This window comes from Dama dama, chromosome 20, assembly GCF_033118175.1.
Source record: "Dama dama isolate Ldn47 chromosome 20, ASM3311817v1, whole genome shotgun sequence".
Lineage (NCBI taxonomy): Eukaryota > Metazoa > Chordata > Mammalia > Artiodactyla > Cervidae > Dama > Dama dama.
The window spans coordinates 110,177,096-110,191,032 of NC_083700.1; the positions used below are offsets into that span (position 1 = coordinate 110,177,096).

The following is a 13,937-nucleotide window of genomic DNA, read 5'->3' on the forward strand; positions in this document are numbered from 1 at the left end:
GGTGTTTTGGGACCATCACAGAACTATTTATGTTTTCATCTAAAAATATTAAGCTGTTTGGAATTACTTTTATGAGTGAGTTGAACCGTGATTGAATTTACTCCCTCCTAATATTGGAAGGTCTGATGCTGAATCTGAAGCTCCGTTACTTTGGCCAGCTGATGCAAAGAGCCAACTCATTGCAAAGACCTTGATGCTGGAGAAAGACTGAAGGCAAGAGAGGAGGGTGGCAGAGGATGAGACGGTTAGATAGCATCACCGACTCAACGGATATGAATTTGAGCAAACTCGGGGAGACAGTATTCTGGCCTGGAGAATTCCATGGACTCTGTAGTCCACGGGGTCGCAAAGAGCTGGACACCACTGAGCGATTTTCACTGGGAGTGTGGAGGACAGGGAAGGCTGGCCTGCTGCAGTCTATTGGGTTGCAAAGAGCTGGACATGACTTAGAGAGTGAATAACAATAACAAATACGGAAGACGCCAAGTCCTGCTGGTATGAATTTAAAAGACTAAGCAGCTGTACTTTCTTTCTAGGGCTTAAACCTAGGTTTCAGAGGAAACAACTTCTCTAAGGAAATAGGAAATGTAAAGGAGGATTTCTGGTCATGTCTAAATTTAACAAAGCAAATATGAGAAAAATCAGCATATAAAGAATAACATTAAAAATTTTAATTGAGGAACTTTATTCAAATAATTTCCAAAAATCCAGAGTCATGTCAATGGAACCAATTTCATTGAAATTTGCTTTGAAAGGCAGATAAGTGAAGCAAGTTCTCGCATGTTCTTGAGAATTAAAAAATACACAAAAATCAGTTAATGCAAAGAGGGAATACTCCGAAATAACTTGGCAATAGATTTTCAGCTTTGAGTTCTTCTGACACGAAATCATTTGTCTCTTCCATCCTGAAAGATGTGTCATTCTTTCCTCTAGGGGGAAAAACAAAATTGAGTACAATTTCACTAGAATTCCCAGTGCCAGACCCCCAAGCATAGCTGTTATTTGTGTTAGTCATTCAGTCGTGTCCACACTTTGTGAAACCATGGAACCCACCAGGCTCCTTTGCCCATGGGATTCTCCAGACAAGAACCCTGGAGTGGGTAGCCATTCTCTTATCCAGGGGAAGATATATTTACTCCATTGAATATACATGAATATTTGAGTCATTATAAATACCCTAAGGAATAATTAAGGAAAAATAATAACAGTAGTTCCTCAAGCAGGCAGTGCAAACTGGTGGTAAAGACCATGGGCTTTCAAATCCTGGCCCAGCCATGCATGCCTGTATGGATTCAGGACTTGGGGACTTCTTTGGTGGCCCAATGGCTAAGACTCCACACTCCCAATGCTGGGGACCCAATTCAGTCCCTGGTGAGGGGGCGGGGTAAAACCCTGTGTGCGGCAACTAAGAACTCCCATGCTGCAAATAAGACCCGGGACAGCTGGAACACGAACACACACACACACACACAAGACCACATTTCCTTATTTATTAAAAGAACTAGCACTGCCCATTGGACAGAACCTATCTAATCAAAGGGTTCTAGTGGGGCTTAAAGAAGGTAGGTGTAAAAAGGGGTCAACACAGCCTGGTGCATGGAGCTTGGGTTCACAGCTCATGAACATTTGGTCATTTTCCTCAATAAATATATAATATTAAGCTGAGAAAATTAAGTAGAGAGTCCCCTGGACTGCAAGGAGATCCAACCAGTCCATCCTAAAGGAAATCAGTCCTAAATATTCATTGGAAGGACTGATGCTGAAACTGAAGCTCCAATACTTTGGCCACCTGGTGTGAAGAACTGACTTATTGGAAAAGACCCTGATGCTGGGAAAGATGGAAAGCGGGAGGAGATGGGGATGACAGAGGATGAGATGGTTGGATGGCATCACCGACTCAATGGACATGGGTTTGGGTGAATTCCAGGAGTTGGTGATGGACAGGGAGGCCTGGCGTGCTGTAGTCCATGGGGTCACAAAGAGTTGGACATGACTGAGCAATTGAACTGAACTGAAAGAAGAAAAAAATACAGAAAACAGTTAAGCATGTTTGTATCATGGTTCTGGAAGGAGCTGCCAAACCAAACCCAGTCAGATCCCATCAGCCTGCGGAGTGACATGGAGTCAGATGCATTGTCAGGAGCCCCACATGTGGTGTGCTGAAATGCTCGCTGGGAAAGCTGGCACCCACCTGAGGAAGTTTAGGAACTCACAGCAGCCTGTCCACCACCTCCTCAGCTTGTCTCTGGAGAAAATGGTGCCCACAGAGTAAAACATCAGCTTAAGGGACCTGCACAAGCTAAACCGTGGCTGAGGTGGGGCTCGGGGGGGCTTTGATGTGGAGGGCAGGAGGCTGTGGGCTGTCTCTGGGCTGACTCCTACTCTGTTCCCATGCAGGAGTGAGAAGTGACCAGAGAGTCGCAACTCCCAGATCAGTTTCACGTCCAACAGCAATTTTTTGAGTGTGAGATAAAGAAGCTGGAAATGGCAGTTTGCCGAGGATGGATAGGGTCTTAAGGGACACTTTTTAGAAACACCCCCAAAGTGCATTCCAGTGGGAAATGTGTAAAAATGCTGATGTTGGAAGAAGGAAAAGTATTTGGGAGAACGTTTGAAAAATTAGCACCTAAGAATCGTCAGACACCCACATTCAGCAAACAGAAACGTACCTTCTTCTCTTCCCATTTGGGCTTTAAGAGTCGACCTCCTCCACGGGCCTTGGCACGGCTCTGCCCGCAGGTGAGAAACCCCAGGGTCCGGCCCCCTCTCCGCATACCTGAGGATCTGATAATCGGCGTCGCTTTGTGGGGACCTGATGGCCCAACCCGGCAGCAAGAGCAGCGTCTATAGGTGGAGGGGCCCCAACTGTGTGGGAAGCCAGGGGGCTTCTTACGCTCTGCTGGGGTGAGGATGACAAGCTTGGGGGACCCCGACAGCCAGAGTCTGGGTTGAATTTTCCTGAGAAGCCTTCTTTTTGATACTGAACTGCTGCACGTGCTTTATTTGAAGGCGCCTGTGTCTGCTCAGGTGACTTTTGGCAATACTGCTGATGAAGCTTGTCAAATTTTTCTTTAATATCATCGTAGCGATCCCTGGCAAAGCCTAGAGGTTGTACCCTGGGTAGTGAAATGGCTTTGTTGAGTGGTACTGATTTCTGAAACTTTCCCAGATCACTTCCTGGACAAACAAGGTCAACGGTCTGCTCTGGGCGGCCTGGACTGTGTGTGGGGTCGGTCTTTGAAAGTGAGGGGAGGGGACCACTCTTCGGCAGGCAGCTACCCTCTCTGATGGATCTTCTGCTCAGGCCTTCAAAGGCCTCACTCAGCCTCTTAGCTTTTGATCTGCGGAGAGGGCTGCTCAGCCCGTAGGCTTCTAAGCCCTGGGGGCCACCAGGGCTCGCGGGACCACCTCGGTACACATCCATGGTTGAGGAGCCGGGCGGGTAAGTCAGGCTGGGCCGCTTCCCAGGACTCAAGCAATACTCCTGATGAAGCTTGTCAAATTTGATCTCGATTTCCTTAAAGCGACTCCCCGCCTGGCCCTGCAGGATTCTGGGTCTGGAAGCTATTTTTACAGGAGAAATCAACCACTTTAAGGTCACGAATCTGTTTTCCTGATCAAGATGAGACACCGCTTTGGAGTCTAAGTAAGTCAATGACAAATGCTTCCGGGGCATTTCCTGAAGCTCCTTCCAAGGTGAAGCGAATGTATGGATCTGGGGCTTGTTTACTTTGAGAAGAGCCCTTCCTGATTTTGAACCCATCTTAGAGGCAGAAACATCGGGCAAGTTCCTGCGATCTCTTAAGGCCACCGCATCCTCCAGGGGCTTGGAGCAAGTTGGACGTCTCTCCTGGGGGCTCCGCCGAGAGCGCCCTCCTCCTCGGCAGCTCGTTCTGTTCATTCTGCCCTTACACCTGTGCCTCCGCCTGGAGCTCCAGTTCTGGCCGATGAGCGTCTTGGTGGAGATGATGCAGGAGGGCCTGGCGCCCAGCAGCCGGCTCATGGAGTGCAGCATGCCCGCGTACAGGTCGCTGAGCGTCGCGTTGCACACGTCCTCCGCCTCGCCACCAGTCCCTTGTAAGGGGATGCCCTCGCCCCTCAGCACCACGGCCAGGCCTGCTGAGCAGGAGTGAGAGGCGTCACCCTCCCTGGGTGATGGAGGCAGCTGGAGTGGACCACCAGGGCTGTCTTCAGAGACATCCCCACAGTATCCTGTAGAAACATACCCACAAGGCAAAGCCACGTGACCATTTACAGCCATCCACACGCAGAGATCGGTTTCCCTGTGGCTCCCGTGATAAAGAATCTGCCTGCAATGCTGGAGACCCAGCGTTCGAGCCTGGGGTCAGGAAGATCCCGTGGAAGAGGGCATGGCAACCCACTCCGGTATTCTTGCCTGGAGAATCTCATGGACAGAGGAGCCTGGCGGGCTACAGTCCATGGGGTCCTAAAGAGCCGGCGGCGACTGAGCAACGGACACTTTCATATGCAGAGATCAGGGAAATGAAGGCTGGATCATGACCAGCATGGGTTTTTTAAAAAAGTTATTAGCTTTAACTGAGATATAATTCACATATAACATTATGTTAGTTTCAGGAGTATAACACTGTGATTTTTTTGTTTTTAAAGCAATACAAAAAAACAAAAGCAACAAAATTTCACAAATATTTGGGAATAGGCTCTTCTCAGAGATTTTTTTTCCTAGTTATCAAAACAATTCACTGTCCACTGACCTTCCTAAAAGGAGTCTTTCTTCCCTGTATGATGGTTTAGAAATGGTTCCCTTGTCAAAGACTAATTAGAAACCAGATAATAATGACCCTGCCTGCCGACAGGAGTGTATGGGGAAGGGATTTGTTGCTGCTTGGTCGCTCAGTTGTGCCTGACTCTTTGTGGCCCCATGGACTGTAACCCACCAGCCTCCTCTGTCCATGGGATTTCCCAGGCAAGAATACTGGCTTGGGTAGCCATTTCCTTCTCCAGGGCATCTTCCCGACCCAGGGATCGAACCGAACCCACGTCTCCTATATCGGCAGGCAGATTCTTTACAGCTGAGTCAGTGGGGAAGCAGGAGGAAGACACAGGACTCCTGAATACAGCTCTTCACACGGCTTTGACTTTTTCATCATGTAAAATGTTTTACATATTAAAAAAGTGAAATCAAACCAACAAAGATGAGGATAACTCTAAAGATGAATATAGGAAGGAAAAATGATCCTATCTCTATGTCATACTGACAACAATCAGAAGAGAAAATAGAATCCAAATAACTCTGAACATGCTCCCCCTGTGGGACCAGGTCTGAGGATAAAAATGCTGCTTGGAGATCCGGAACCTTCTTCGGCTCATGGTCGAGCCGAGTCGGTACCAGGTGCTGTGATTCTGAGGCTACTTGGTGCTTTGCAACCAACCATATGAGTATCATTGTCAAGGAGGAGGGAGGCCACTCTGGAGTCAGGGCAGGGGATGAAGGGCTCAGAACCCCCCGGGGACAGGTCAGAGGATCCAAAGCCAGGGTGGAAGGGGCTCCTCCAGGCTGCACGTGGGTTGAAAATGGACAACAGATTCCAATATGTGAATTAAAAAAAAAAAAAAAAGTCCTTGAGTTCTTACTGATTCTGGAAAACTTAGAAGGAAAAGCATGTTGGGGAGGATAAAGTAAGGGGTAAAAAGGGAACAGAAGGGACGGAGTTCAGCCTGTTTTACAGAAGAATGCCAACAAAGGGGACTTCCCTTCTTAGAGAGTAATAATGCACCACTGACGCACACGTGTCTCTAACAGTTCATGGTGATGAAACATGCCCAGTGAACGCGGGTGGGGTGGGGGACGGTGCCCAGCTAAGGCGCCATGGAGCTACTGAAAGTGAATGGGCTGCTTCTGTGTCATACTTACCCTGGGCAGGTCTGGTGGGTGAGGCCAGTGACGGGGCCAGGGTCACACGGGTGTCCTTTCCCTCTCTGTAACCAGCACACTGAAACCAAAGCAAATGACTTTAACAAAAAGAAAAGAGAAAAGTCGCTCAGTCACGTCTGATTCTTTGTGACCCCACAGACTGTAGCCTACCAGGCTTCTCGGTCCATGGGATTTTCTAGGCAAGAGTACTGGAGTGGGTTGCCTTTCCTTCTCCAGGGGATCTTTCCGGCCCAGGGATCAAACCCAGGTCTCCTGCGTTGCAGGCAGACAGACGCTTTACCGTCTGAGCCACCAGGGAAGCCAAAGCAAATGACTTTAACGAAGGCGTTGCTAAGTGTCAGCTCTGGCTGCCCCCACCCCCCAGCGCCAAGCCCACAGGAACTGCTCCCAACCACAGACTGAGCATGACTGAACCGGGATGAACTATGCAGCTTCAAAGCCCTCTGCCCAAGGGCTGGGGCCCTAATGGACCCTGTGAGCTGCCCAGAACACGGTGGGCAGCCGATTCCGCTGCCTGAGGGGACCCGGAGTGTCTACTCAGGAAGAGCAGGCATCGGGGAGGCTGTGAGCGAAAGAGTTTGGAAACTGAGATGGTCTTTACAGGCTCTGGAGTGAACCAGACATAATCACACTTCACTGGGTCTCTAGCCTATGGTTTGCTCTGAGGACACACTCAAGGACATAGATTACCTCCAAACACCCTTCATCCTGCAGTAGGATATCCCCTTGCGTCAAGTACTTCCTTCTCAGCTCATTTTTCGAAGGGCTCCAGGGCACTGCAGGCTGACACCGAGACAGAAGTCAGTATCTGTGAGCGCTGGTGGGCATGGCTGAGCTCTGGGATTCGGGAACACACTGGCACGGTCATCAATGTATATGGGTTTACACGGAGTTCCTCGAAGTCACTTCTGCACTTCCTGCTGTTAGCAGTACAGAGTGTTCCAGCCCCTCTGAAAATCTACCTGACCTGGAATCTGAGTCTAGGGAATTTACCCAGTGGGACCAGTTCAAAAGGAAATAGACAAAACATACCAGTTTGGAGAAGTTTTTGACAATATGACTAGCATCAGAAAAAAAAAAAAAAAGAATCAATAATCGTAGGTGAGTTTAGGACACACTAGTAGGACCGATCCCAGCTGGTGTGTCTATCAGACAAGAAGTTCAGGGGCTTCCCTGGCAGTCCAGAGGTTAAGACTTTGTGCTTCCACTGCAGGGGGCATGCGTTTGATCCCTGGTCAGGGAACTAAGATCCCATGTGCTGCATCCAAAATATAACATTAGAAAAGAAAAAAAAAAAAGCAGCTCACTGTCCAGCTCCGGGGACAGGGACAGTGGCCGCTCCTGTCCCTCACCTGCTGTGCACCGTCTGGGGGCGGAGTCAGGGCCCGGGGCTGCAGCTGGAGTGGGGGTAACATAGACACCCCAGGGAAAGGCTGACACCTCGACTACCTACTCCCCTTCACTACCACTCCCACGGAATACCTCCAAAAGCACCCCTCTCCTCGCCCAGGGCCACCCCCCGATTCTAGTTAGACATGACAGGTCACACCTGGGTGCATGGGAAACCTCTGTACTAAAGGAATGAGTTTAGAGGAAAACCACACGTCAGCTCTTCCAGCATCTGACCCAGGGGGCCGGTCAGAGACTCGGGTAGATTCTGTCCCGTGCGTTCTCGTCCATCTCGAGGGCTGACCTGGAAACACTCCCCAGAGCATCCTCTGTGACACCGTCTCTACGGGGTATGACCGACCTAGAACCCAACTCTCCACATGGCGAGGTCCTTCAAGGTCAAGGGCGCACTGGGAACCACAGCTGGGGCTGTTCTGTGTGCAGAGGGAGCAGCACCCAACATTGACGAAGGTGCAGTGAGACAGGCCCGAACCCAGGCCGTAAGTGCTAAACTGAGAAGGAGCAACTTGCTGCCTTAGGGGATCTGAACAGGGGGCGCTGAGACTTGAGGGGTGGCGTTAGCAAAGAGTGAGCCTCAGAAGGGGCCTGGAGGAACATGCCGGTCATGAGAATGTTCACCTGTCCCCAAACCCCAACTCCGTCCCTTCGTTACAAAAGGCAGGGCTCACCATTAAGTTCCCAGCAATCACTTCTTCCTGGAAGAAAGTTGTATCAGCATCACTGCTTTTTGAATCTAAAAGCAAAAGAGGAAATTTCCATCAGAATGTCTTAAGAAAGCATGTATATTTTCTTCCAAGGATAGTTTTGGCATTACTTGGTATATACTGCAGTGAAAACTCCTGTTGCTTCAAGCAGTCCCTTATAACAGGGATGTGGTCATCTATCGCCATGCAGAGAAGCCATCAGAACAGGAATATGCCCCGAGTCAGGGACACCAGGAAAGCAGCTTTTTGTAAGACCTCTGCTCTTTCAATGGCCTCTCATCCTGAAAGTTGAGTGCCCGTAGGCCAGCACCATCTGCAATGGTGGAAAAGTTGCCCCTCTGCTGTCCAGGATGTCAGCCACGAGCCGCACATGGTGGCTGAACACTTGGAATACGGCTAGTGAGGCTGGGAACTGCATTTTAAATTTGACTTCATTTTAAATGAATTCGAATAGTCATGGCTGGCTAGTGGTTACCACACTAGACAGTTCAGCTCAAGAACCACTTCTAATTATTTTAAGGAGCCCAGGGAATTCGGGGACCTAAGGCTTTACGGAGTTGAAATCTGGATTAATACCGGTAAACCAATGACACCCATGAGCAAACATCTCCAGGGTCTTTCTGTGTCCAGCACCACGCTGTAACTGTGAGTGAGATGGCTCCCTGGATGAGTTGAGAAGGAACCACCAAGGGACTTTTCAAAGGTTTTAGTTTTTCAAATACACTTGGAGAAAGTCCTAGCGAGGAGCCTAGACTTGGAGTGTGGAGGCAGACAGAAACACATGTCCCGCCATGAGTCCCCCCACCCCGACACGGTTTTCCAGCACCAGGACCACTCACCGTCGGCTGGTGTGTTGGGCGGGGACAGCTCGAGATCTCTGGCTGGGACTTGCACAGGCCCTTCTGTCCTGCCATCCGTCTTCACCGGAGAGACCTTGACAAGATAAGCTTGGTTCAGACGTAACGTATTTCAAAGCCGCTGTCAAGTAAAACACCTCTGATCCCCCCGTTTAGTGTATGAGAGAAAAGGCAGTTTTCCAGGGGTTTCTCTTCTAGAACATTCCAGCATCAAAGGCCTCAAGACTCCTAGCAGATAGTTGAGCTTCCCCTTGGAGAAGGAACAGAGCTTTCTTCCTCTAGTGGTGCCCAGGGCTGCTGTCTCAGAAACCACTTGGATGGTGAGTGATGGGAGCAGGAAAGTGAGAGTGACCAGGTCTAGCTCGGCCCTGGCATGGCAGTGAGCTCGGGGCCAAGACCACACAGGACAGCACAGTCCCCAGATCCTCAGGTAGAAGCTGGAAATTCCAGAGGCCCCTGGGGGACTTTCTGTGACTTTTTATCTTAACAGTGACTGGATCTCCATGTTGTAAAGGCCTACAATTCGTTTAAAACCTTCAGTGTGTGGTGGGACCCTGGCGTGAGGAGTCGCCTTCCAGCTGAATCCAGCTACAGGGCGGTCAGCTGTCCTGACCAGGACTCAGGCTGAGGCGTGGTCAGCAGACCAGCCCCGAGGAGGTGGTACACTCCCCGCCCGCCCCCCTGACAGCCTGATCAGCCCACCAGCCTTTCTAGTTGTATTGCGTTGCATTAGTCGCTCAGTCGTGTCGGACTCTTTGCGACCCCATGGAGAGTAGCCCGCCAAGCTTCTCTGTCCATGGGATTCTCCAGGCAAGAATACTGGAGTGGATTGTCATTCCCCTCTCCAAGCCTTGCTAGTAACCGTAACTAATGCCATGGATGGGATCTCGTTAGGGAAATTTGAGAATTCAAGATGCCGGATTGTCTAAAATCTTTTAGGCCCACCTAGCTTTGCAAGAACTGAGTGAGAACACAGCAAGGCCTGTCCCTTTAAGAGCGGGCCTGGGGCATCACCTCCTAGATGTCTGTGAACTCTGCCTCGGGGATGTCACTGCCTTTGCCTCTGGAGAGGTGGGACCTGATGGAGTTTTCCGGAGCTGTCCTGTGTCTGGAGGCGTCACAGTTGCAGAAGACATGCATCTCAGTAAATCCTTACACACAAGAAATCAGGGCAGGTAACATGACAAAGGGGCTTCCGTGGTGGCTCAGAGCCTAAAAGAATCTGCCTGCAATGCAGGAGTGAGTGAAGTCGCTCAGTTGTATCCGACTCTTTGCGACCCTGTGGACTGTAGCCCACCAGGCTCCTCCGTCCATGGGATTCTCCAGGCAAGAATACTGGAGTGGGTTGCCGTTTCCTTCTCCAGGGGATCTTCCTGACCCAGGGATCAAACTCAGGTCTCCCGCGTTGCAGGCAGACGCTTTAACCTCTGAGCCACCAGGGAAGGGGTTGGGAAGTTCCCTTGGAGAAAGGATAGGCTACCGACTCCAGTATTCTTGCCTGGAGAATCCCCATGGATGGAGGAGCCTGGCGGGCTACAGTCCACAGGGTTGCAGAGTTGGACACGGCTGAGCGACTAAGAACACAAGGTGAGAAAACCATGGAACAACGCCCCCCAGTTGCCCCTGGGTGCAGTTCCAGCTCATCTCCACCTTTATTCACATCAACCTTCCTCTCCAGCAAGGCATGCTGGCAATAAAACTTGACATTAAATACCTGCATGTGTCCTGTGCTGCTACTCTTCACTAGTCTTCCACCCCAAATTCGCAATCCTTAAAAAAAAAAAATAGTAATTACCACTTAAGTCATCATGAACACTGAGCTTCAGCTTAATTTGTACTCAAAGAAAACCTAAGGGACAGGCAAAGGAAAGATCTAATAAGACCAAGATATAACCAAGCCACATTACTGACATTCTCTTGTTTCTTGTCTTCGTGAGGTTGAAAGTCTCAAAGATGAAAATCTCATCTCTGTGAGATTTCAAAAATCCACACCTGACAAATTTATCATGAACAAAAATCTCTCCTGCCTGTAGGGAGCAGCTCGTTGAACCCAGGATTAAGCCAGAAATGAAACAGAAACAAGGAACATGCGTATGCCAAGCACTGTCCTCAAAACACATATATTGAGAGCAATCTATATACTACAGAGAGTGAGAGATACTAAAAGCACTTTTCAAGGGCTAACTTTCTACTCCATGGACAGAATAAGTGCTTTCTTGGGGCAATCTACACATTATAGAACAAGTCATAGGCACAGGAGTAAATGCTGAGTTTTGGAGCCCTGCACTTACGAGCCAGCAGAATCTGGGCAAGATACTCCCCAAACCTCCACTGGCTCCTAAGTAAATTCAAATTAATAAAGAATGGATCATTGAGTTGCGAGGTTTGAGATGGTTGTTGATAACAGCTGCAAAAATTCACTTGGTGCTTACTGTTCCAGGCTCTAGTCTAAATCTTCTCCAAGTACACCCCATTCAGCATTCACAACTCAGAGACACATGCTTCGTATGCTACTCCTAATTCCTTTGGATAGACACTCATCAAGTTCACTGTATAGATGGAGACAGAGGCGAGGAAAAAGTGAAATAACCAGCCCAGGCTATTTGTCCTTGTGGTGTGACCAGGCTGGGAACTCAGGGGGAGTGACTCTCTACTATGCTTTTTGGCCTTTCCAGAACAGAGTGACCCCTGAATAGAGATGCTTGGACTCAAATCAAATCTTTGCCACTTTGGCTGAGTGACATGGGCAAGCTCCTTGACTTCTCTCTGCTGTAATCTCTTCTATGAAACAACAATCTTAATAGTGCCTACCTTGCAGGGTTGTTGAGAATCAAAAACCTGTGACTGTTAGAAGCTTACCCTACAGTGTAGATTGGAACTTGCTTTAAATTACAGGAATTCACCCTGCAAGGGTGGTCAGCTAGCACATAATCAGGAAGACCACTCCCTGAGTACCTCTCCAGGGAAAGCTACAGGTCAGGGGAGCTGTGCTCCCATCAGCTAGAAGGTTGTAGGAACACAGAACCACCGAATTCACATTTAGCATCACTGTCAGTGAATCTGTTTGTACAAGCTCTCCAGGTCTTCCACATGCTAAAGTGCTTCCTGCTTTGGCTACCATTCTTGTTCTTATCTAACTGGAGTCTGAAATGAGTTTTCACTGGTAAAATTAGTGATGTTCAAGATACGTGGATTGAGCAAAATATTCCAGACACTGCCCACCCCTCCACAAACAGGTCAAGGGAACACACTAAAGCCTGTTGATAGCACACTTAGGGATGATTTCTACATACTCCTGTGTCCAGCCTTCAGGTTAGACACAGGCCAGATGAACAAAACTTACCGTTGGAATACATTAGCGTCTGTCTATAAAAACTTCTCACCTAGGGTGTGGCTGGTCCAGCTAAGAAAGCAGAGCTAGGAATCCATTTCATCAGGAACTGATTTGTGTCTGTCTGTTCAGAACAGGGTCTGAGATTCATTTTCATTAGTAGGTAAAATTCAGTCAGTAATAAGGCTGAAGGGCTTCCTGGGTGGCTCAGCGGTAATGAATCTGCCTGTAATGCAGGCAACACAGGAGACGTGGGTTCAATCCCTGGGTCAGGAAGATCCCCTGGAGGATGGCATGGCAACCCACTCCAGTATTCTTGCCTGGAGAATCCCATGGACAGAGAAGCCTGGCGGGCTACAGTCCACAGGGTTGCAAAGAGTCGGACACGGCTGAAGCAACTCAGTACGCATGCACAAGGCTGAATGATAGACACTGACCTCACCCAGTGCAAACTTTTTCCAGCTATTTACCCAAGAGAATCCATGATTTAAGTCTGTTTGCAACATCAACCATCAAACAGGATGGCTCCTTCTCCTTAGATGCAGGTCAAATTCCAAAGTACTCAGAACCTCAAGTCAAACAGGTTAAATAACAGTCAATAGAGTGTTCACTAGTGCCAGGCTCCATCTCCTGTAACTGTCACAATATCTAGCCAAGCAGCTGTTACTGTCATTATCTTTCCACTTTACAGATGAAGTAACCAACTCACAATCTGGCTAAAGCAATGAGCCCAAGCTGAGATGGCTATGAAATGACCAGCAGGGATGCCAAACCCAGACAAGGGCATTTTTAACCAGGATGCATCTATGTGTCATCGGAATTCTGTCTTCATAGGTAACTGTTGGAAATAGGTAATTCAAGTGATTGATAGGTTCAAGGGACCTAGTGATGTATTAATGCCTATTAGGTGAACAGGTTTATTTTCAAAAGAGCAGGGACAGCATTTCAAACTCTATTAAGACACTATTCCAGTTACACTCTTAACCATAAATAATTCAGAAGGGGGGGGTGGTGGTGGTGCTGATTCGTACCCTGGGGCGTCCTGTAGGTCAGCGTGGACATCTCAACCACGGGGCCGTCCTCGAAGGGCTGGTTGTACTGCGGCAGAGGAAGAAGGGGCACCCCATCAGATCGAGGGCGGAGAGGAACCCTTGACCCGGGCTGAGAAGGCGCCAGCGCGAGGCTGTAAGTCTACGCAGCCCCGAAGCACCCCCCACCCCAACCCCCCGGGCCCCCACCCCGCCCCGTCCCTCTGCCCCACGGTCCCTGCCTCCTCCTCCCGCCCCTCCTCCCTCCCCCTCCATCCCGCTAGCGGGAGGGGCCGCACCTTCTCTATCAACTGCCGCATGCGCCTCTGGAAGCGGCAGCGGCTGTCCCTGAGCTTCCGCAGCAGCTCGTCCTCCGCCAGGGCCTCGCCCTCCATGGCGCGGAGACCAGAGACCCACTCCAGCAGGAAGCCGAACGGGGAACAGCGGCCCGCGTAGAGATTCAAATAGCTTACGCCCGCCCTTCCGACACGCCCCTCAAGCCTCCCATTGGCTGTCTCTTGAAAGACCGACCGCTGATTGGGCCTTTCAAACAGGTGGCGTCTCTCCCTCCCGGCCAATCCGTGCCCGCGTTTCCGATCCCGCCCTGCCCGTGGCGTGCCCCGGGAGCGGTTAGGGGAGGAGGAGGGGTGGCGCGGGATGGGAAGCGGTCTGCAGCTGCGCGCTGGGAGTTTG

At 49.8% G+C, this 13,937-nt stretch overlaps 1 protein-coding gene across 2 annotated transcripts; it reads right to left on the bottom strand.

Annotated features, from left to right (window-relative positions):
* Positions 1-668: 668 nt before the first annotated feature.
* Positions 669-13,702, bottom strand: HJURP (Holliday junction recognition protein). Of its 2 annotated transcripts, XM_061122524.1 has the most exons (9): positions 13,544-13,702; positions 13,248-13,314; positions 10,600-10,655; positions 8,868-8,961; positions 7,993-8,057; positions 6,605-6,697; positions 5,894-5,972; positions 2,670-4,212; positions 669-929 (listed from the first exon to the last, which is right to left on the bottom strand). In XM_061122524.1, the coding sequence occupies exons 1-8, from the start codon at positions 13,637-13,639 to the stop codon at positions 2,693-2,695; spliced, it is 2,070 nt and encodes a 689-aa protein (XP_060978507.1). In that variant the 5' UTR covers positions 13,640-13,702; the 3' UTR covers positions 669-929; positions 2,670-2,692. The 2 variants fall into 2 exon arrangements, with proteins under 2 accessions (XP_060978507.1, XP_060978508.1); XM_061122525.1 differs by lacking the exons at positions 13,248-13,314; positions 13,544-13,702 and adding an exon at positions 12,269-12,356.
* Positions 13,703-13,937: the final 235 nt, after the last annotated feature.

Excerpts from the sequence above, each read along its gene's own strand:
- HJURP (XM_061122524.1), bottom strand. The coding sequence starts at position 13,639 with ATGGAGGGCGAGGCCCTGGCGGAGGACGAGCTGCTGCGGAAGCTCAGG. Across the intron at positions 10,656-13,247 it reads GACCTACAGGACGCCCCAGG|GATTGCGAATTTGGGGTGGA; the intron begins GTACGAATCAGC and ends TTTTTTTTTAAG. Across the intron at positions 6,698-7,992 it reads TGATTGCTGGGAACTTAATG|CCTGCAGTGCCCTGGAGCCC; the intron begins GTGAGCCCTGCC and ends TCTCGGTGTCAG.